Source organism: Salarias fasciatus (genome assembly GCF_902148845.1).
Source record: "Salarias fasciatus chromosome 23 unlocalized genomic scaffold, fSalaFa1.1 super_scaffold_20, whole genome shotgun sequence".
NCBI classification, from domain to species: Eukaryota; Metazoa; Chordata; class Actinopteri; order Blenniiformes; family Blenniidae; genus Salarias; species Salarias fasciatus.
Window position 1 is genome coordinate 10,617,046 of NW_021941230.1, and position 23,216 is coordinate 10,640,261.

General features: G+C 44.5%; 1 protein-coding gene across 2 annotated transcripts in view; it reads left to right on the forward strand.

Moving 5' to 3' along the window:
- The window catches only part of LOC115383873 (E3 ubiquitin-protein ligase Midline-1-like), a 52,064-nt gene that overhangs the window by 18,197 nt on the left and 10,651 nt on the right, over nt 1-23,216 (forward strand). For both annotated transcript variants that reach the window (XM_030086074.1, XM_030086073.1), the window contains exons 2-3: nt 10,026-10,813; nt 19,774-19,869. In XM_030086074.1, coding sequence (XP_029941934.1) covers nt 10,094-10,813; nt 19,774-19,869 — 816 coding nt within the window. In that variant the 5' untranslated portion in view covers nt 10,026-10,093. The remainder of the gene's footprint in view (nt 1-10,025; nt 10,814-19,773; nt 19,870-23,216) is intronic.

A 23,216-nucleotide genomic window follows, 5' to 3' on the forward strand; every position in this document is an offset into this window, starting at 1 on the left:
GAGAGAGATGAGAGCGCGTCGTCGCCATGGAAACCTCAGAAACACTGACAATGGGCACAGTCGCTTCGCATGAAACTTGGCAGCGGGCGAAGCCCTTGCGGAGGGGGGATAAGTGGCCCCTCAAACTTTGCGGTTGTCAGAAGGGACCGCCCGATTGTTTCAGCGGACGCCATCGTCCTCGTCATTCCATCCAAGCAGAGCCATTCTTCGCTGGACTTTTTCTCTGGGTGCTCCAGTCCAAAGCATGCATTTGATTTAATTAGTGGCACTAAACTGTCCCAGAGGTGTTAGAGTAAGCGTGTGTGTGATTGACTGTCTTTCTCTGTTTGACTAGAACCCTGTAGAGGATGTGTTTAGCTCACGATTACCTGGGGATCGGCTTCAGTGCGATGCTAAGAGAATTCAGGTGAAAGTTGCGGGGAAGATGGATCGGATGGCTGCGGGGTGCTGAAGCTAATTCCAGATAAAAACCTGGGGAAAAAAAAAATCAACAGATATCTTCTCCCACGCTTCATTAATGCCTGACACGCCACGAAACTTCAACTTACTCCTCCGACGCTGAAACTCTTGAGACACCTCTCATGTGTATTTGGGTTAGGTGGCCCATCATGTTTTTAACTGAAAATGGAAAACTTTTCTGTGTTTTGGTTTTCTGTCACGGAGCCACTGAAAACAACTTTTCCCAAAGGTGGAACCTTTTAGAAATGCTCCAACTCAATCTGACTTAGAAAAAAAAAAAAAAGGTGACCTTGTAAAGGCAGCTAATGTTTCTTGAGCCATCCTCAAAGTCTGGAGTTTGATTTGCCAAAACGCTTGTGAACATCCCCACTTTGGGAGCCTCTTCTCAGCTGCAGGCATGACAACTGGATTCATAAACCAAGGACGTCTCGTGTTTGACCACATCAGTATATCAGAATATGCTGAATTCAAATACGGCCTGAATGAACAAACCGACTCGGATTCGAAGTGCGAAAATCGGCACGCCTCACAATGAAAACCGTTTCCAGTTGTTATTGCTTGGAAATCTTCCCGTCTCTGATCGTGCTGCCCGATAAACATCCTTTCACAGGTGTCAGATGTGACCGGGTGTTTTTTTCCCCCCGCTTCAGATAAGGCGAATCTGCGGAGACGTCACGGTCCTTTCGACACACATAAAGGGCTCGTCTCGATCCGCTGCAGATCGGCAGATGTTCCAGAGTCCGACCGCGCCTCCCGGGAGTATCCCTCGCTCCGGAGCGCTCCCAAATGCCACAGATCTTCGCTTTTCCCGACATTCAACCCTTCAGATTTAGTGTAAACACAGATGATTTGAGGTCTCACTCCCATCTAAACTCTTCACGGCTTCCAGGATCATGGGTAATTGTTAGCATATTGCAGGTCTGTCCATATGTTTGACGTTATGGCAAAAGGACACGGCGGGGTCAAAGGGAGTTCACGCAGCTTTATTTTTGGAAATTATTGCACATAAGACTAACAAATCGGGCTTCAAGCTACCAAACTGTGAAAGAATGAGCAATTTTTTTTTTGTTTGTTTCCTTGAGCATTACTTCAGCCCGGCCTGAATATTTCACCGTGCAGATGCTCCACGCTTTGCGTCATCCTGCTCCTCGGTGCATGAACACACCTCGTCTGTGCCAGCGCTCCGGAGCCGCTTTCATGCTGGAAAACATTTCATTATCCAATCAAAGTTGCAACGATAATTCGGCACTTTGGGGAATAACCCGCCATTTAATCACTTTCATCTCCACCGAGGGGGGGGGGGAATCCTATAAGCACATATTTTGAGGCCACATTAAAGCGTTGCAGAATCAGTGTGATCGCGGAAGGGAGGCGTTGACTGAACCGTCAGTGTTTTTTTTTTTTTTTTTCATTCCCGGTGACATTCCTGAGGCTTTTCTTTCATATTTACACTGCTGTAAGAAAGCGCGGGACCTTATCCTCAAGTGTGTTTAATCCTGTTAAAGAAACATGGACGAGGAGTGACTTTGTGGTGTCAGCGTTTTCTGTGTCGGACTGGATTTTTCTGGCTCTATCGGGCTCTTTCGAGCTTGTTATGACGCCGAGAGCGGGTGTTATTGTTGAAACGATAAATGGGCTGCATATTGTTTTTTTTTAAGTTTGAGGACAGATTTGGTGATAAATTATTATTATGAGTGACACATTAGGTCAGGATCCCTTACTGAGTAAAATACATGAAGTTGTACCCTTTCATGATACTATTAATTACACAGTTTAAAGATAGACGGCTGCAAACTGGGAGAGTCACATTGAAATGGATATGTCCAAGATCCCTAATTAATTAAGCCTTTTAGGCAATTTAGAGTCACCAGTCAGCTTGAGATGCTAGAAGAAACCAGAGTAAATTCTGTCACGGTGAGGCGGGAGTGATAATCATTGCGACCACTCATGTATGATTAACTGCATTTATGAGGTAAAATGAACCTTTCATCGGGGAAATAGTGACGGTCCACTGAGAAATACAACCGGAAAACACCATATATGATAGATTTCGGCAAACAGCGCTGACACATATTTAACAATTAAATTTCACGTCATTTATATGTTAAGTTGATTTTAGGTGGATGTGGTGAGATGGATAAACTAACATTTTTGACAGATGCATAAGAAAAGCATTGGACTCAAGATGTTTTCTGTGAAAAGTGGCTTTTTTTTTTTTTTTTTTTTTTTTAAATCGCTCCTCACGATTTCCTGTCAGACTCAGTGAGTGTGTTTTAAGACATCCTTTCCTTCCCCTGAGGGCAAAGTTCACCGTCTGCCCTCATCACCCACGCAGGGAGGACAAAGATCACTCTCCCCCGACGGAGGGAGTTCGCCCTCCACGACACCAGGCTTGCTCCGGTCTCCTCTAATCTTCATCCCCAAACATCACATCTCATTTCACACACTCGCGCCAGGCCCAATCTGGGTCACACAAGCCAGACCCCACACACACACACACACACACACACGCACACACCAACCCCAATCACAAAACGTCACCCTTCATCATATTCAGTAAAAAAAAAAACCCGGGCAGTCCAGACGGTGGCCGGCCAATCCCTTTAAGCGTAACTGACCGCGTCGGAACATGAAAGGCCGCGATTGGTCACGGCCGCCGTGCGAGGAAGCGGATTAGGGATTAGCGCGGCGCGGCCGGCGGAATCAGACAAAGACTTGGTGTGTATGTGGCAACTGTTGTCGTTGTTGTTAACTTGCTCAAAAAGCCAGAAAAACGCAGCCTGGTAGTGGACAGGGCGGGAGGAGGAGGAGGAGGAGGAGGAGGAGATTTGGGAATCTAATTCCCCTCTGAGTGGGACATCTGAGGCTCAAAGCCTTTCATCACTCGTCTAAAAGTGGAGTTAGCTTTCGCTCTGGGCGTGCTCATCGCTCCGTCTCCCATCGTCCTAATTGGACGTATGGCACCAACACCTGCGAGCAAGGCCGTGGACTATATAAAAACCCACTTCTCCCCTCAGATTTATCAGGCCAGCTTCTGTATGGGGGGGCAGCAGGATAAAATCCTGACTTGTCAGAGTCAATTCTGTGGGTGAAATTCGCTGCGACCTTGGTGCGACACTCGTAACCCTAAAAACACAGCCGTGCCCCGCGTAAGGTCAAGGCTTAATCTGCCAAAAGCTGTCAGCTATGAAAGCAGATTAGGGTTTCTTTCTTTCTCTCAAATCCTGTAAGAATTTGAGGGTTTTTTTTTTTTTTAGTAAATTCTTCAATGGTTTGCAGTCAGCCAGGTCCAATTTCAGCTTTTGTGCCACGACAGCCTTCAAATTATTTTATAACACACAGTATACGTGACGGGAATTTCCATATTTTTGTCAAAAACAAACAATCACTACAGGAAAAATCCAATTGTAATGAAACTCTCTGGTACAAACTGACCCTGACAGCATGGCTTTGAGGCTGATGCTTGGTTGTTGTTTTTTTTTTTTTATTTCTAGCTGTCACAGCAGCATCACTCATATCTTAGCTCAGGGTCTCGGGTCAAAATCTTGATGGTTTATCGGACTGGACTGGAGCCTCTTGCGGGCCAGTTTTGGCCCACAACCCTCACGTTTGACACCCTGTGTTAAAAGGGTGAACTAAAACGAGACGCGAAATGAGGGATCTGCTCCGGCACGCGCAAAAAAATGTAAATAATTCAACGCGGGACTCATGGAAAAATGTGAATAATTGAGCGCTTTGTCTTGCTTTGCGATTCTTTACCATCATCTTTATTATGAGTCGATTCCAACTTTTCACTTTTTTTTCAAGCGGGAGTTTTATTCAAGCTGACAAGCAGATATCTTCACTGCTAGCTTCAGATGCCCTCCTTCGCCGGCTATTTTCCGCTTCCCGCCAGTTAGGAGAGAATTGGAACAGCAGCACAATCACAAAGTGCCACACATGCGCGCCCATACACACACACACACACACACACACTGAGTGTATGCTGATTATGTGAGCCAGGTCAACGGGGATGACCTACTTCTCAGTTCTGGCTTCGTGAACTGCCACAGTCGCTCACGTCAGACCACCAAAACAGACGCCCCTGCCCCCTACTCCTTTAGTCATTTCTTTCTTTTTTTTTTTTATTTTTTTTAATGCAATTTCACGTCATTTACCACAAGCGAGGAGGCGGTGGGATCGCCGCTCGGCTCAATCTGTCGGTTTATGGCACGTCTAAATAATTAATTCTCCCACAAATCTAATAAGAGCAATAATAAAATCCAACCCGAAGAGGAAGAAGAAGTTAAAAAGGAGGAACTTTTGTGATTAAAACCGGGAGGAAATTAACATTACTGCCAGCGCAGTGAGCGGCTCCATATATTATGTAAACCCACACACATTCTTTTCCCATTAAAAACGAACGAAAGAGAAGAAAATACGAGAACCCCCCTCCTGTTTGTGCCCACGTCTCGCTCTTGTCGAATCGGTTTTTAAGAAAATGGACCGAAAGAGCTCCTATGAAAATTTTAACAGCTTAAACTATGAGTGGAGGAGAAAGCTGCAACCTGCGCCGACCCAAAGTTAATGAAAGATTCAGAGGCGAAGCGACGGGCCGGAGGGAGGGAGCCGTCCACCCCCCACCCCCCCCTAACATCAACAGGAAGCTCCGGGTTTAATTTGGGAGGGGCTTTATGAGATGGCATTAAAACTGGCAGATATAACTCAAAAATGTGTATAAAAACTGCAGCTGTGGATGGTTACGTTTATGGATCAGGGGCCGCAAAGAAGGTTCTGTTTCATTGGAATCGTGACGTTTGTTCACCTTCAGAACAGAATACAGAACAAAAAAAACTCTCTTATATCATTTGGGTTCTATTTTATTTCAGGTTTTGGTATTTTTTTTTTTAATATTTTGTATAAATACTGTGAAAAATGATGATAGACAGATAGATAGATCTGAAGTAAATGTATCTCTTAGTCCACCATATTAGTGCAATTTTTTTTTTCATTTGACTCCCTGGGAAAATGAGTTGCTCGCCCTGGGACCAGCTGGGAAAGCAGCTCTAATTAAATTCATTTGTATGTTAATCTTAATATTAGTAAAATTAGCAGTTTGTAGTTCATTGAGAATCAATTTCTGATTTGTCTTTAGTTCAGAATCTGAATTTTAATTGACTTAATTCAGTTTTTTTTTTTCATGAAAATTACTCCATTGAGTCATTTCATGAAAAACTACAAAAATATTTCATTGCTTAATTCAATCTTCTACTTTTAGAAAAAAAAATACACTCAAAACAAAATAATAATAATACGGTCATTTTTTTTTTTCCTGATTTAAACATATTACTTTTCACTTTACAAGTTTTAGTTTTTATTTTTCAATTTGATCCTTTTATTTCCAGTAGAAATGCTTGGAATGTCGTCGTCGTCACTGCAGATCAGACTGAGTTTTCTGCTGCTCGTGACGCCGACTGTCAGTCTGCACGCTGTGAGCACGGCTGCTGCAGAAGGAGCTGCATGGAAGGCACTGTGCAGGATGGCTCCGGCGCTCCTTCAGCTTCGCATTGCCCCCAACTGAAGGCTATCGGTACTGACGTGTCGGCAGTGCCAGCATCTAACACACACGCGCACACACACACACACACAGACACACACAGTCACAAAAGTGATGGTGGGAAAAATAAACAAGTTGCACGTTGTCACTGGGGGGAGTGGAGCCGGCGGCTCTCATCGCGGTTCAACAGTGTCACCTATAGAGTGCTGAGCGGCACTTCACCTCCTCTCACCTGCACATTTGGATCCACATCAGTATGTTGATGCCTGAGTGCGTTTATCTTTTTCTTTTTTGTTTTTTTGTTGCTGTTTTATCTCCTGGCGCCTGCAGGTTCCTGTCACAGCTCCGTCACTGTCTAACTTTCCCCCCTCCTGCTTTTTGCGCCCGTGCGAGACACTTTCCCTGCTGTTCATGCGGCTTGGCTGACAGCGGTGGACGGGCACGAGAACGTCCCCAGACGTTTCCAGCTGCTTCGGTTTACTCCGCTAAAAGCGGCGTTCACACACGTCTCAGCCTGGGTTGAGCAGGTACATTTGGACGTTGAGATGAAGTGGGGGGGAGCGTGTGGAACTTGTTCCAGACGACATCCACTAAAACTGTCGTTAAATACCAGAAAATTAGAAAAGAGAGGCTGGTTATTGCCCTGTTAAGTCAGCTGCAGTTTAACCGAGGTTGCCCATTAAGAAACAACTGCTCGCTTCTGCCAGCACCAAGAGCTGCTCCTTAATAAAGCGGCGCTGATCCACTTTATTAGAGCACCTGGCTTTAAAAACACCTCCATTAGTCAATGCATGATCAAGCTTTTTTTTTTTTCCTCCCCCTCTTTCTTTTTCCAAAGCTGCATTAGTCCACGTTTCCCCAGAGGAGGGCAGTAAAACAAAAAGCTGTGATGCTGCAGAAGCCATCAGCACGGCACACACATCCACGGACATTCAATACTGGATAAAGTGTTCAATGTGGATCATTTTAATAAATTATCTCTAATATAACCAAATAATCGACTGGCTGCAGGTTCTCTGTTTACTTTCCTTGAATTATTTTGTAAACATTCTATATTTTTTTAAACTTTTTAATGCTTTAAACTATGATAAAATAACAGTACTATCATATAATGACGCCTATTTTCTCCTTCATTCATGTATTATCCTCATCATCAGTAGTTCTATCTAAAAGTCGAGTCAAACATGAGAATAAATGAGCAATTAACAAATCCAATTCTCCAAATTAAAATCTTAAAAAATGACAGAAGATAAATTAAACATATTGTTAAATCCAGGATTTTTTTTTTTTTTTTTTACCGTTTCGCTTCCTGTGAGTCACAGAAGCATCCAGCATGAGCAAGGCATGAGGGTTTTCTTGCACACGGTTAATCAGGCAGGGTCTAATTCAGGAGAGTGTGCTCACCATGGAGTGTGGGCGGCATGTGCGCGCGTGTCGTCATGCGCCTGCTGTGCCTCGGGCTTATTTTAGATGCTGTCAAACGTTTGTGGATAAAAAGATTGCATGCAAAAGTGGCGATCAAGCTTCTGCAGCTGCACGAAGAGGAAACTGACCGATTGGCTGAAGAATAACAGAATATGTTCCCTTCCTGGCAAATCGCCAAGTTTGAGTGGAACGTCAACACGCGTCCGTCATCAGGGACGAAACATCTGGTGGCAGAAACATCTGGGAGAGGATATTCGGTGCTGGGCAAAGCTGATGTGTGCGCTGACGCGCGCGCAGATGCCAGCGTGCGACCCATTCAAGCGCACGCGGCTTCATGCACCCTCTTATATTTGCTCCACTGCTCGTTTGCACGTGATCGATCCTTCCATTCAATCCCGGCTTCTTTCTTTCTCCCCACACGTATCTTATCTGACCTCAGACATCACATGCACGACAAACGGTGCAGCGAGCTCCAGCGAGGACAGTTTATCTGCAGCACTTGTTTTTGTTTTTTTTTTTTCCCCCTCCCTCCTAGAGGATAAAAGAGGAAGCCATGCATAAAGATGGCAGGGCGGATGAATAGAAGAGATATTCTGGGTGCAGCAGTCCACTCGGTGCACAGGCGCTTTAATCTCGGCAAACACTGACATCTGCTGAAAACGCCACTGTGTGGAGATGAGAGGCCACTGCGCACCGCAGCGTCTGGTTCAGGAAACCAGTGATTTCACGACTAATGACTTTATAAATGCTTATCACCTTCATTTGCATTACAGTTACGATCGTCCCTGCTAATTCTGGGCGCATTGTTTCATTTTAAATATGCTTTTAACAGTCGGTGCTAATCCTTTGTCGTCGTCGTCGTTTTTACCCTGGGGGCTCGGGACAGATTTTATCTAATCTTAAAAGGGGCTTTTATTTATTTATTTATTTATTTATTTTTTAATTCTGTTGTTGAGAAACGTCAAAGTAACCATCAATTGTTTCATTAACAGCTCCCTGGCGATGTTAGTAGATAAACAAGGCCCCAAAGGAAACTTTTAGTTCGACTGATAAAGCTGATTTAGAAAGCTAAAGTGTTTGTTATGAGACCAAACAACATGACTTTTGAAGAGTTTTTCAAGGCGGCTGGATAATAAAAAACGGCAGCATTTTGATGAGATGCTTAGATTTATCAGGGTTCTGGTGAAGAAAGGAAGAGTTTGCAGGTTTTCTTATAGGGCGTCCCTTCTTCAGAACACACAGACAAGCATGTTAGGATGATTTATCTTTCCAGAAGTTGCACAAGAAAAACTGCTTCACACCTCCTGCTAGTGGTGCTGTCGCTTTGGCCAGGCCTCACTAGAAAAACAGATATTTGTGTTTCATCTGGTTAAGTGAAAGCTTAGAAAGCCGGGATAGAGGATCAATGACTGGATGAATGGATTACCCACCAGCTTACTTGCTGTGATTCGGTCCTAAGTCAAGAGTATCCGCTGGAAAATGGTGCGGATGGAAACCTCCGGTCAGCGTCTCTTCACGGGGACGAAAATGGACACATGTACTAATTGCCTGCTGGCAGCTGAGGCTGCAGCTGCCGCTGCCGCACCGTGCAACACTGTTGTTCCCGCACCGCAGCCCAGCGCCGAGAAAAGTACATTTCACCACAATCAAACTCAACAAAACCTCAAGATAGTCCTCCAGTGCCCGTTTAACGGCAAACTATACAGTTAGCTTTCCAATCAACCTTTTTTTTTTTTTTTCTTTTTCCTTCTCTGCAGGGGAAAAAAAAAATGAACCAGCTCTGATTGCCAAAGTGCTTGGCACCACCGGGCTATAAATTAAAGCTCACAGTAAAGAACAAGAGGGGTTCATTACAGTAAGTGATGAGTGTGGAGTCACTCCGCAGACTCGTGGCCATGCAGTCTGAACAAACTCCTGACAAACTCGCGCTTGATGAATTGGGGAGGCCGTTTAATCCGAGCTCAGTCGAAACTGAAAGCGTCGCCGGCGGCGGCGGCGACGACAGTGAGAATCGTGAAAGGGCCAAAGTGGGTTAGCGGAGTGTCTCTCGGAGCCGGGCGGCGAGAACACAATCCCAGGATAATTACAGTGGAGCTTCAAGTTCAGATAAAGCCCGGATATCGAGTGGTCGTCTCTCAGTCTACTCCGGCTCTCTGGAATCGGTTGTTTTCTCCAGATAATAGTGATTTTTCAAGGTTTCTGAATTCATACATAGTGAAGATTGTTTTGGCGAGTTTTCCCTACTAGAACTCATTCTTTTCTTGTGTTTGTCTCTTCCGTCTTTATACAGTCTCCCTTTCATTACGCAGTCCTTCTATTTAAGAATTTAAATGGCTCTTGCTAAAAGATGCAAACGTCAGATGTGTTGTCTGGTCTTTTCAAGCTATCAATTTCCCCTCGCTGCCGGCTTTCCGCTCACTCAGGGAAGCGGCGTTAAACACCCCGCCATTCTTTAGGTCCACTCGTTTTCTCTGCCACATTGAGATATAAGCCCTCCCAAGAAAGCGGTGAGGAGTAAGCTGTTTCACACCATTTAATCACAAATCCCTGTGCTTTCTCCTCCTCCTCCCCACCCCCCATCCATCTCTCTGTCTCTGGCCTGCAGACAGCTGAGCGGCTCTCCTGGATTTCGCTGACACTGCGCCCGGTCCCGCCTGGCCTCCTCTGAGCAGGATGGACACTCTGGAGTCAGAGCTGACCTGCCCAATCTGCCTGGAGCTCTTTGAAGACCCGCTGCTGCTCCCCTGCGCCCACAGCCTCTGCTTCGGCTGCGCCCACCGCATCCTGGTCTCGCACTGCACCACCAACGAATCCGTCCAGAGCATCGGCGCCTTCCAGTGCCCCACCTGTAGATATGTCATTTCCCTGAGTCCGGAGCGCGGACTCGAGGGACTGAAGAGAAACGTGACCTTGCAGAACATTATCGACCGCGTCCAGCGGGCCTCGTCTTCGGCCGGGCTGCCGCTGCCGCTGCCCGCCCCTCACAGCGGGCCCAACTCCCCCGGGGAAGAAGGGAGCAACCGCCTGGCGCTGGTCCCCGTCAGCGCCGCCATGTCCAGCCCGGGCACGCCCCCGGAGCCGGTGCAGTGCCAGTTCTGCGAGCAGGACCCGCCGCAGGACGCCGTGAAGACCTGCGTGACGTGCGAGGTGTCGTACTGCGAGGAGTGCCTCCGGGCCACGCACCCCAACAAGAAGCCGTTCACGGGCCACCGGCTCATCGAGCCCATGCCCGACTCCCACCTCCGGGGTCTCCAGTGCCTGGAGCACGAGGAGGAGAAGGTGAACATGTACTGTGTGACGGACGACCAGCTCATCTGCTCGCTGTGCAAGCTGGTCGGGAGGCACAGGGACCACCAGGTGGCAGCACTGAGCGACCGCTACGAAAAACTCAGGGTAAGCATCCCAGTTTGATTCACACGCCCTCAATCACATAAACAACGATGCTATTTTGGGAGAGATTAAGCAAATTTAAATAAAAGATAAGGCTCTACGCCCCCCTCACTTTTTTTTTTTTTTTTTATCTTCCACAAAAAAAAAAAAAAAAAAATTAATTCTAAACTTTAATTTCACTCTGCTCTGAAGTATGAAATTTCCTATTATCCTTACCAGGTATCTAACTCGATTATCAAGATCCTATCATCCCGCATTGACTTATTATCTCCGCTGAATAATTAAGCAATTAGCATAATTACTGCGCCACGGAGTCTGTTCCAGGGCGAGCGTGCACAGTGAATACGGGGAGGGCCATTAGTGACGAGGCACGGCGTCCTCCATGAGGCTGCAGGTTAATGAGCGCCGATTGCCTGCTGCAGGGTGGAGGTGGGCCTAATTGAGCATGGCTATTGGAGGAGTGCTGGTAATGGCTGCAGAGCGCGCGCACGCGCGTGCGTGTGTGTGTGTGTGTGTGTACCAGATGTCTCTCCAAGTAATTTTCCTGATCCTTGTTGAAGAACTTTAGAACAAGATCTTGTTCCTTATCATATATATACCATTTATTTACATGGACATAACTCACCTAGTTGCTCCCAAATCTGACTCGGTTGCTCACTTCCTCACTTCCTTCATTCACTTATTCACCAAGTCATTTACTCACCTACTTGCACAGCTGTTCATTTGCTTACCGTCTTAGACTTTCACACTTTTAATCATTTACTGACGCACTCATGTGAGAAAAGGTATCGTTTTCATTTAAGAAAGGTTTCATATCTACATGGAAACGTTTTGAAAACTTTAGTCTAAGATAAGAGTTATTAACTAAACTACATACTGAGTAACTTACTTCCTTGAACGCACATTCACTGACTTATTTGCCTGCTTATACATTCATTCATTCATCCACTTCATGAATCTGTCCAATAAAGCAAGCTGATTATTCCCCATATGAGTTAGAAATTTTCCTCTGGAGCAATAAGTGAGAAAAATCCAACGTCATTTACCTGGGGAGTGTTTTCAGCAATAACCTACGGTGCTCACACACACACACACACACACACACACACACACACACACACACACACAAACAAAGTTTATTCAGCTCTGCTAAGAGCTCTTAAATGAAAGGCCATGGAGCGACTCCTGTGAGAAACAGCTGGGTTTTTTTTTTTAAATTTAAACTCAAGTTGGCGTCAGAAGGAGTTTGGAGGACGTCCTCTGAGACGGAGAAAGTATTTAGTGATATAATGGAAGAAAGGGAAACTACCAAAATCTCTGGTAGTGTTTTCAATTTCAATCTCCACAAAATAAGGGAGAAAAAAAAACCCATCAGGTAGTCTTTCTCTTTAAAAAACAAAAAAACAAAAAACAAATCCTCTCCCATCAATTACGTCCTTTGCGCTGTAGCATTACAATACATGCATGATTCAACAGATTTGGGCACAGAGGAGGAATTAGCGGGATAGCTACAGGTCAGTGCATCATTCCATTATGAAGATACGACATCGCCTTCTCTTCCCGCATTCACCCGGAGAGAGATTTGTGCAGGGCGACGCATCCGGCCGTTAATATGCAAGTTAATAATCTGCTACAGCAGGCAAAATACATCAAAAAAAAAAAAAAAAAATTGATGCAGAAAATTTGTCTTTGTGCTGATTCGCTCACAAAGTTATTTTTGGGTGAATTACAGCATGCATGACATACCACACTGAAACAATACTAACGTGCAAAGACATGTCTAACCAAGACCCCAGCGAGGAAACTGAAGCAGCTGTAGAAATCCAGGCACACAGATGGACGACATTGCAAAGTCCTCACAGAACGGTCTCCTGAAACCAGGTTCAAACCACATATATTGCTCGGAGGAGAAAGTGCAAGGCGCAATGAATACACAAAAAAATCTCGGGTCATGAGAGTTAAAAAGACCGAAATCATACTTATTTTACAATTTCTGGACTGGATGTTCAAAATAAGACATTTATCACTGGATTTCTCTGATGGGTGCTTGAGTAATATTATTCTTCAAAAAATTTGAAAATAGAGAGTTTTATTTAACATTTTCAAGTAAATTGAATCAATTTAGCAATGTAACTTCGGTGTAACTTTCATAATTTTACAAATCCTCACAATACCAGAGAGTCAACAGGTTCATACATTGGGTCATGAGTTCTGAATTAATTTGGAACAGGAAGCAATGCAGAAGGGATCAAATGTGGCCACTTGTTTGATGAAGGATTAAAGACTGCGGGAGGAACACAGGTGGAAGTTGCGTGGTGGTCTGTTTAGCCCTGCACATCTGAATGACGATCGACTGCCTCGGGGTTTCACGCATGCACATAATCCACTTGGCAGCTCTTGGAACTGTGCAGCTCGACACACAACAAGCAAAAAAACAAGACGTAAACCCTGGAAAAATGTTGGAATTCAGGTAGTTTCTCCCCATTTCCTTCCTTCCTCTGCATTTTGAACGTGGGTAAACTACCTGTGGTATCTGCTATTGACAGGACCAGTCAGTAGATTTACTCCGCCTGCCGTTGGACATAAGTCAGTCCTTCGTGAGGAGACAGAGCAGATGGGACAACAGAGCACGTATGACCGCTTCATTAACTCTTAAACACGCTTTGTCTTCCTCGCTAAGCACACACACAATCACACGTCAGACCCCCCCCCCCCCCCGGTCTGTCTAATCACACAGGCAGCACTTCCTTTGGCACACAAAGGAAGAAAAAACAAACAAACAAGCGTGCATTTCCAGCTCGGAGTCGAAAGGGGCTCACACTGCAGCACGCCAGCCAGCTGGACCATGATCTGAGCTTGATGCCATTTACGGGTTAAGACCCTGTTAACCCAGAGGTGACCTCTGGGTACCCACAAGAAAAAAGCAATGGACGAATGAAAGAGGCAGGTAATAGAGGAAGAGAGAAAACACACCACTGTTCATGATTTAAAAACTTTTTTTTTTTCCTTTTTAGAACCTTCATTCCATTCTAGACATAATTTTGTATATTTTTAAATCATTTCTGGATACCATGCATGCGTGGGTTGATTCCTTTTGTCAATCAAACACTGAAAAAAATAGCGAGTCAGTCAGACAGTCAGTAAGATTATCATTAAGAGTCGGGAAGGCAGACAGCCTTTACTTTTCAGGCTTTAGCCATGAAGTTACTTAGACATTTAAGACAGTCTGTAAGAGATTCACTCAGTGAGGCAGCCAATAAGAATGACAGGCAGCTAGTAAGACCATCAATAACACAGTGAAAAAGACACTAAGTCCCTGAGAATACCGGTCAGTCAACAAGACGAAATGATAATCAGTCGGTCAGATAGTCAGTGAGACAGACTTAAAGTAAGTCAATAACACTGTCTTACTGACTGACTATGTTAATGACTAGCAATGAGACCACCAGCTATTCAGTAAGACAATCAGTAACAAAGTCGGCAAGACAGTATGTCAGCCAATGAGACATTCAATAAGTCAATCGCTGATTCAGACATTCAGGAAGACAATAAGTCAGTCAGTAATACGTCCAGTCAGTAAGACAATCAAACAGACATGCTTTCACTTAAAAAGCAGGGCATTGTAAAATATTCACAACAAAACTATGAGGACACCAAAAGTTCTGGGTGCGTCCTCACAATGACGGTTATTGAAATGTATGTTGTAATATGTTCAGTTCTTTTCAGTATCTTTAGCAGCATCTGGGGGAAGATGATATCCATGAGGAGTTGAGTTTTCTAAACTTCGCTACATGTTGACACCTTTTCCCCGGAGTCTTCAGCAGCACAGAGGTTTTAAATACACTTCACCCCGAGGATAAATTCCATTTCAAAGTCGCTAAGTGCTTCACATGCCATTTCACTTAACTTTAATTCATTTAAGTTGGCGTTTTTTTTTTCCTCTCTCTGTGTGTGGGAACTCTTTTTAGAAGCATGAAAAATTAGATCTTGATTATATAACCCGAATGCGTTTGAAAAAAAAAAAAAAAAAAGAACTATTTTCTAAAGCTTTGTTGACGATTCGTCCAAACTTCGTGCCAAGCAGCAAGCGTACGCTCATGTCTTGGCTAATTAACGTAGCAAACAACCCGTTGTCATGCAAAATTAATGCACAACAGGATGCTTAATTTTTAATTCATGAAAACAGAAAACTTTGGGGGAAACTTCATGAAAGAGAAGAAGGAGGCTCAAACTTGAAGCGCTTTACGTTACAGGCAGCGCCTTCCTTCCTCTGATAGATACTTGGAAGACCGACAAGCTCAACCTGTTTCTGGCCATATTTTCCGGAACATTTCATGCAGATCACATTTTGCGCCCGATCTGCTGGAATTCGAGATATCCTCGCTCTCCACAGGGAAGGGTGAGGGGGGGAAAAAAAAAATGGAAGAATATCAGATGATTGGAATAGTTCCCTCTTTTCTTCAGTGGCAGTGGTGGTGTGTGTCTGATAAGCGCCCGTGGAGGTTATTGTGGGAACACCCATCCTTTTTCGGAGATAAAATTACCCCCGTCACAGGAAATTGACGGAGGAGGCAGTTGGAAATAGCTTTTAAAGTCCTTGGCTCTGGGTCTGAGGAGAAAGAACCTTGAGGATAAAAGATGGGAGCCCGGGTTGTTTGTGTTTGAGTGTGTGTTTGTGCGGCAACCTTGGTTCGGAATCAGAGGGTTTGTTGCATTTTGTTTGTAATCTGCTCCGTTTAATCAGCCCTCCCTTTGGTGCTGGAACGACTTACTTTGCGATGTGGAGTGCAAACGTAAGCAATAAAACACGCCTTTGATTCACAGCCTGGCTGATAAGCGCAGCATTCGGCATTATGTCCTCCAGCTGCCTCGTTCTTTTTTTCCATATATATCATAAAATACACTTTTTCCCTTCTGTGCTTGCATGGGCCGTCCGATTTTGTCGTCGTTTTTTGTCGAAATACGACCTCGACTTTGGCTATTCATCTTGTTGGCGTATTATTAAAGAGCAACACCAGGGGGGGAAAAAAAACAGTCTGACCACCGAAAGTGATGCAAAAGCAGCCACAAAGGTGGAAGTTGCTTGCGGCAATAGAAAATCTTCGCATTGCGTTTGCATATGGAAGCATGGAATCAGTACTCTGTATCGACAAGTTAGTGAAGGTTCGTACTCATACTGGATCGATCTTTTAGCTCCATTTTTAGTGTCCACCAGCCACTAAATTTAGCCAATGCTCAGGATTCTGAAGATGTGCAAATGCATGGAGTTTATTAAAGCACATACATTTGCAACTCACTGATGATATCTGCTGTAAATAGCACATCCTGGTCCAACTAAGAGCCATGTGTGCAGTATTAAGAAAGTTCAAGTTCATTAAAAGCAGCGGAAAGAGAACTCTTTGTAAAAAAATAAGTGACGAGCAAGTGGAATTGGTTCCAAACATATAGATTGTTTAAATATGCACGGCTTTAAGTTTTCTGCAGCCTTGGCTGAATTCTGCAAAAAAAAAAAAAAAAGTGACAATAAGTTGCTTTACAAGATAAAACTAATTTAAAAAATACCAATTATTAGTATGATACGGCCTTCCCCTGTCTACAGTAAACTGCTGTTTTCCTCTAACTTCAGCTGCAGGAGATAAAAGCTATTATTTCTGGATATACTGCACTGTACTTTCCTTCTGTACTAAATGTTCCCTTTGCTTGGGGCTTTCTTGTCTCTCAATCAAATGCACGCACGCACACACACACACACACACAAACCATCTTTTCTCAGTTTCCCTCCAGAACAATGTTTCTTTCTTGCTGTGTTGCCTTGTTTCCACTCCGTGATTGGGCTTCTTTTCCTGCCGGCTGCCTTTCTCTCTGACTGATACAAACACGTTTCCAAATTACAGAGGGGAAAAACTGGGTGTCAAGTAGACGCGCTGAAGCCCTTCCATCAAATCCACACCTGACGTGATGATGATGATGATGAGATAAATGCAGTGTGGATGTGTGTAAATTCGCATGTGGCAAAAGCAGTCGACAAGCAAATGGTGGATCCCGATGGCCAGAGCTCCTGCTTCTCCGTCGCGGCTTCCTCTTTGATTCCCGTCTTTCTCTTTGAATGTTGGTCTTTCGCATATCTCGTATCACAGTTTTTCCCTCCCCGTTAACGTGACAGAGAGTCCTCTGATCTTTCGCTAACTCTCTGAAGAAACAAGAGGGAGCGCGCAGCGAAACTCTTGACAGTTTGGCACAGCTCCCTGGGAGCACGATCCTGCTCAGTGTTAGCGTACATCCAGAAAAGATGGAGCTAATGTGAGGTTAGGGGTTCAGTCGCCCACCTGTCTTGCCCCCTCTATGGGTGTGTGTGTGTGTGTGTGTGGGAGCTTATCAGGACTGCTCGGGGGGCAATTTAGTTCACTCACAGCATTCGCCTGGAGCAATTCTCACACACACACGGACGGTACACGCTCTAATAGCGTTGAGGTTTTAGAGGAAGATGAAGCAGACACGACTCAAGCGGAGCAAGTTGAGCCGTGCAGCTATTGTGCTTGAAGGCATCAGAGTGATGTTTTGGTGACGAAACAAAGCTTTTCAAGAAGCAAATTCTTGTCTGGTGATTGAGATCAGCTGCAGCTTCGGGACAATAAAAGCTGCCCACAGTTCATCCACAAAAACATAAACGATGTATATTTCAAGCTGAAAGGGTTCATGCAAAAATATGTGAAAGTTACAAGACATCGCACTGAAACTCAGGTTACGCTCAAAACTGTACACACAGCTGTCAGTCAGCACTATACCATGGATTACAAACGCACGTACAAACTTAATTACATCAATTTAACAGACCGATGGCAAAAAACCCCAAATATTTCTTGTTTGTTAATAGTATGAATGCCCAATAAATAACTATCATGGCTCTATGCTGATGACAATGTACTAATTATGAATTAGAAAACAGCTTTAACATTTTCCCAAGTACTGCAGTCCTACATATATATTGACTTCAGTTCATTCCACACCAATAATAATGTCATGACCTATTGACAATATTAGTAGAAATATTTCATCACACTCTTCCAAACTTTAATTTTTGGCTTAATACATTCAAAATGCTCCAAATTATGACGTGATTGGCAGGTGCTATGGATACTCTTACCTTGAGAAGACTGAACAATAACATAAAATAATCATATCTACTGAAGGAAAAGAGACATGTATTTGTAAAATTTAAAAATTACATATAGATGAAAGCATAAAACTGCATGGTTGAACTTCCACTGTCTGCCATTGCAGTGGCGTAAGAAACTACTTGACTTCATGCTCCTTTCAGTTTGTTAAACTCACAATGCAAACGCCAGGATCGCCGACACCCATCGACTGACTGTATATCTAAAACCTATGCAGTGGATGTTGCCTAAGCCTGGCTGGTTTCGGGAGGAGATTAATTTCTCACACGGGGGCTGTTTCTCAGGGTGAAAATCCGGCTCGGGGGGGAAAAAAAGCAGGCCAAGGCACACAAAGAGAAACCGATAGCGGAGATAAGCCAGCCGGATGATTGACAGTTGATCGACCTCTGGGGCGAGCAGACAGTTCAAGCGCTGGGAGATAAATTCTGGCAGCTAAAACGGACGTTGCGGTTGTGGGTCAACCCTTCAAAAACACGATAAGGGCAACCGGCGGATGCGTTAAAAACTTTAACACAATACATGTAAACGTAGATGAGCACGTGACTGGGTGCTGATTTACAGCTGCCACTCTTGACCTACTAAACATCGCCTTAGGAGGTTTATTTTTATCTCTATAGGGAGAACAGTGTCATATCCATGCTGCTTTTGTGTTTGTGTGTCATCTCCGTATTAAGGCCAGCCATTAAGCCCTGCAGTGCCACACTCCAAAACACACAAATCCCACCATCGCCATGTCTTTCGCCATTGGTTTGCGTTGAATGTACTGGATTGGAGCTGCATTTGTTCGCGCTGTGGCACAAAGTGGTCAAGGTTAAGGGAATTGTAACCAATCCAGACTTTTCTTTCCTTAAAGTTGAGCCATTTGCAGGTTTAGTCCAAATGCTTGTTGGGAGGACTGGACACCGAGTTGTAAACCATTTCAGGGGCATGCGGGAAAATTCCGGCATTTGCTAAATCTGGGGTTAAATTTGAGTGGAAAACGGTTCTGAACAGGAAAAGTGGAGGCGCGGCATCAGAGGAGCTTAAGCACGCTTGGTTTGGCAATAATATGATGGTCTTGGAAGTGGAGGAGACAGCTTGTGCCCGGGCAGATGAAAAGCAGGGGGAGTTAGGGAAAAAAAAAAAAGAAAGAACGGGGCCAATGGAAGGGAGGGGAAAAAAGCAGGGAGGAGCGTTAAGGGACAGCGCTGACGTGCTGTCACCTGTTTGCCGGTTCGTTAGCCGGGAGCGCTCGCCGCGCACTCTCATAGGGAAAGCTTTTGATGCCTAATTTGCCGCTTGGCCGGGTTTGCGCATGGCTTGGTGCTCAGTGGAGTGGCTGTCCCAGTCACATCCTCTTCTAGAGCTGCATCCTCCGTCGGAGGCTCGGACAGGGCAGGATGAGGAGGCAGTACAGGGACGAAGGCTATCACCCACGCCAGGAGGTACGTGGTCACCCAGCGCGCCTCGCCACAAACTCGGGGGGCACTTTTACGGGAGAAAGAAGAGCTTCTTCTTTTATTTTCAGTGGATCTGTGCTGAGGATTCAAAGAGCTTTGCTTAGTTATCCTTGAGTATACAAGAATATGCTTCTTTTTTTTATTCTACAACTTTTCTTCTCGCTGTTGTTCCGTGATATGCAGTGTTTGAGGTTGTCTCACAAGTTGTTTGGCTGCTGCAACCAGAGAAGCGCCTCATGCATTTTTATCTTTGTGTTGTGTGCAGCTTCTATTTCTTTGTGTCACAGGCTTTTTCTGAGACTGTTTCTCTTCTCTCTCTCTCTCTCTCCTCTGTGTGTGTTTGCTACAGCAAGCCCTGGACTCCAACCTCAGCAATTTGATCAAGAGGAACAATGAGCTGGAGTCTCTTATGGGCAAACTCATCCAGACGTGTCAACATGTAGAGGTGAGTCTCAGCGGCCCTGTGTGGTCGCCACTATCACACAGATTAGAATCGTCATCTGACAGTTTGACAAGCAAAAGTAGATTTTTGCATGTTTTCTATTTCAACTAAAAACATACAAAATGTAACTTTGTTTTTATCCGTTACTTCCAGTTTAACAAGCATGAATTAAGTTTTCTTTAGCTTAGCGTGTCGCTAAAGTTGAGCTGGAATTACACTTAAATAAATGATTGGAAAAAAATCTTAATTGTGTTTTTGAAGTGATGGGATTGATCAGCATCGGCACTGTGAACTTCTCATTTGTTTCGCCGACTGATCGTAAGAAACACCAATCTCAACCGACACGAAATGTAGTCGACAGATTTGAGTTTTATTTCATTAACTTGCAATCTTAGATCAAGCAAATGTGAGTTTTCTGTTGCACATTTCATTGTTTAACTACTTTCTTGATGAATTTAAATCAAATGTGTACTCAATCTACATTAAATTAGCCAACAGTGACTTTCTGCAGATGTACACAAATCCTGGAAAAAAAAAAGCCTTTTTCAGTGTGTCACATCTTCAAAGTGGCGCATTAGCACAGAGTTTAGGTTTGTCAGCAGCGTTATCGGTGCAGAAACTAGCATGAATCAGTGTTTGTGTTCCTTAAATGACACGACATGTCGCCAACGCGTTCAGCATTTAGGATAATACCAAAGTGTGCGAGTGTATCGAGCTCGACTGAGGGGCAATTCTGCACTAAGCCCGCCTGTTCACGTTCCGCTGGCCTACTAAGGAGCTTTAAATAAAGCGACGCCACGGGGGTTGAAAGGCTGGAACATCTTAGTTCCGAAATAATGGAGGAGAGCCTTTCAGCCTGTGAAAACTACAAGGAAAGAGGATTTCTGATTTTTTAAGAAGATTTAATCTGTTTTCTTTTTCTTTCCTTTCTTACAAGCTTAAATGCTGAAAATGTTTTGCGTGCGTGTTTGTTTTTTTTCTGTCACCGAGAGATAAAGCTGGAGTGTAAATTTTTAAAATGGATGAAACAAAAAAGAAAAAAAAAAAACATGAAAAATGAACTAAGTTCAAGCATGCAAAGGGCAACGAAATGCCGCATGACCTATTTTAGCCTCTCTGGTGCATTATCGCTGCAGCTCGTGCAGAGAGGTCCCACAACATACTTTAGGACACTGAAATAGCCAACTCAGTATACAGTGCTCACACGGTGTTCTTTAGGTGCAAAAAGTCCTACTGTACTAGTTAAAAAAAAAAAAAACTGATCATGAGCCAAAAATAAAAATCCAAAGACACAGAGACGGTATATGAAGCGGCAAAGCTTCGTGAAGGAGCTTTCTGAATATTTCACGTCGGATTAAACTGCTTCCAAGCGGACGGAGAGATCCTCTGACATGCCACCGGCTCCAGATGTTTTCAAGAAAAAAAAAAGAAAAGAAAAAAAAAAAACTGCACATTCACATCCAGCTCCTCCGAGTCACCATCTGTGCTGCGGTTTGATGCCCGCACCGCATGACAGTGTTGTTTTCAGCTGGCATGGAGACGCCACAGCGTCATGCCAAACCACATTCAGACCACGGCGCCAACAAGACGGAATGTAATCACAGTTTTGGGAAGGATACAATGGGTTTGAATTGGAGAAGCATTCAATAATCGCAAATAGAAGAGGGATCGTCTTCAGCTGGCTTGACTTTACAATGAATGAAGAAAAATTACCCCAAAACAAGCATATTCTAGTTATTCTAAAAAGGTTTACGAAGCAAAAAAATTCAAAACATTCAAAACTTCACCTTCTCTGCATGAATCTGACTCGTGCGCATTTCCAAAAGTTTGGATATCCTCCAGGCTTGTGTGTGTGTGTGTGTGTGTGTGGTTAAATGAGTCACTTAATGTTCCTTTCAGGCCACAATCTGTCACACTGATCATGCTCTCCAGAGGGCTCTGCCCACAGTCATTAGACGCTGCGCAGCTAAACGTGGCACATCGTGTACTCTGTGTCACAAGCTATATGTGCGCGTCGGGGAGTCCGCAGCACAATCTGATCTGGTTCTAAAACGTCGACGACCGAAGGTGAACAGAACTATGTCTAAAATTTTAAAACGCGTCTTTCTTACCGAGGACTTGTGCTTGCTGGTTCTGGGGCGATGAGCAACGCTGCTCCACGTCATCCGAACTCGCCTTTATTCCCCTCTCCCCACGTTGACTCCTCGAGATCTGCGGTCATGAAATGTCAGGAAAAGAAACCATCAGGAGCAGAGTGGATGATCACTGTCACCAGCTTAAGGTCAAAGGAAAGTAAAGATCAAACTGATGTCGGTGTCTGAGAGCGCTGCCGTCGTGTAGACGGACAAAGTTTTATATTTCTGCCGAGTTCTTTCTAACCGAGGACTCTCTGGTGCCCCTGAAGCCTCTCTAATTGGTGTACAAAATGTCAAAGAGGGGATAACATATATGCAGTCGTTCTACAAAGTAAACTGTTCTCAATATGCTTCCCAAGAGCTGCCGCTGCGATGTCGAGGAAGCCAATTAGCGCCGTTGAAAAGCCGGGCGTCGCTGTGGCGCCGCTCGTCTCACACCAAGCTCGGAGAGACGCAACCCAGGTGGCAAATTGTTTCTGTTGGCAACGTAATCTCAGAAATAGAGAGAAAAAAAAAAAAATCATATAAACACTGCTCAGGAAGATATTGTCGACGTCCTGTTTGGCATGTCGGAGGAAAAGCCAAATGACTCCCCGCGATGTGATTATTAAAACACCTGTCAACATGAATGTGGGCTGGAGCCGAGAGAGCGCACGTTAGCATGAATAGTGGTGAACGCTCTCCTGTTGGCTCAGTAACGCTCGCGGCCGACTTCCCCTTCATTGCTCCCCGTGCTATCGCTGTGCTGCAGCGCGGCAAACGTTTTCACAAGGTGCTGAAAGGCGCCGCCAGGAAATGACCACAATGGAAAAAAAAAAATCACGCGTTTCTGTGAGGACCTGCAGGATTCTAATTGGATCCCAACAGCTTTTATAGCGGCTTCAGGCTGCGGAAGGTTCCAGCTGATGGTGATGCTGTTTCCGTTTCCCCGTTGGCAGGATCGCCTTCAATGTCATCAGCTGCGTCAGACGCACTTTTCCCCCCAACGCGTTCCAGCAGAATTAAAATGCCTTTTAACAAGTTCTGAAACTATTGAAATTCCATGATATTGTTGATTTAAGTATCCTAAAAATAATGTACAAGGCAAAGTGAAAAAATTATTGCCTGCAAATCTTCAGAATATATTTGAAATAAGAACTAGTATATAGTATATAAAGGAATAGACGTGTTAAAAAAAACCCAGATTCAGAACCAAAATCAAAGAAAGAAGCATTG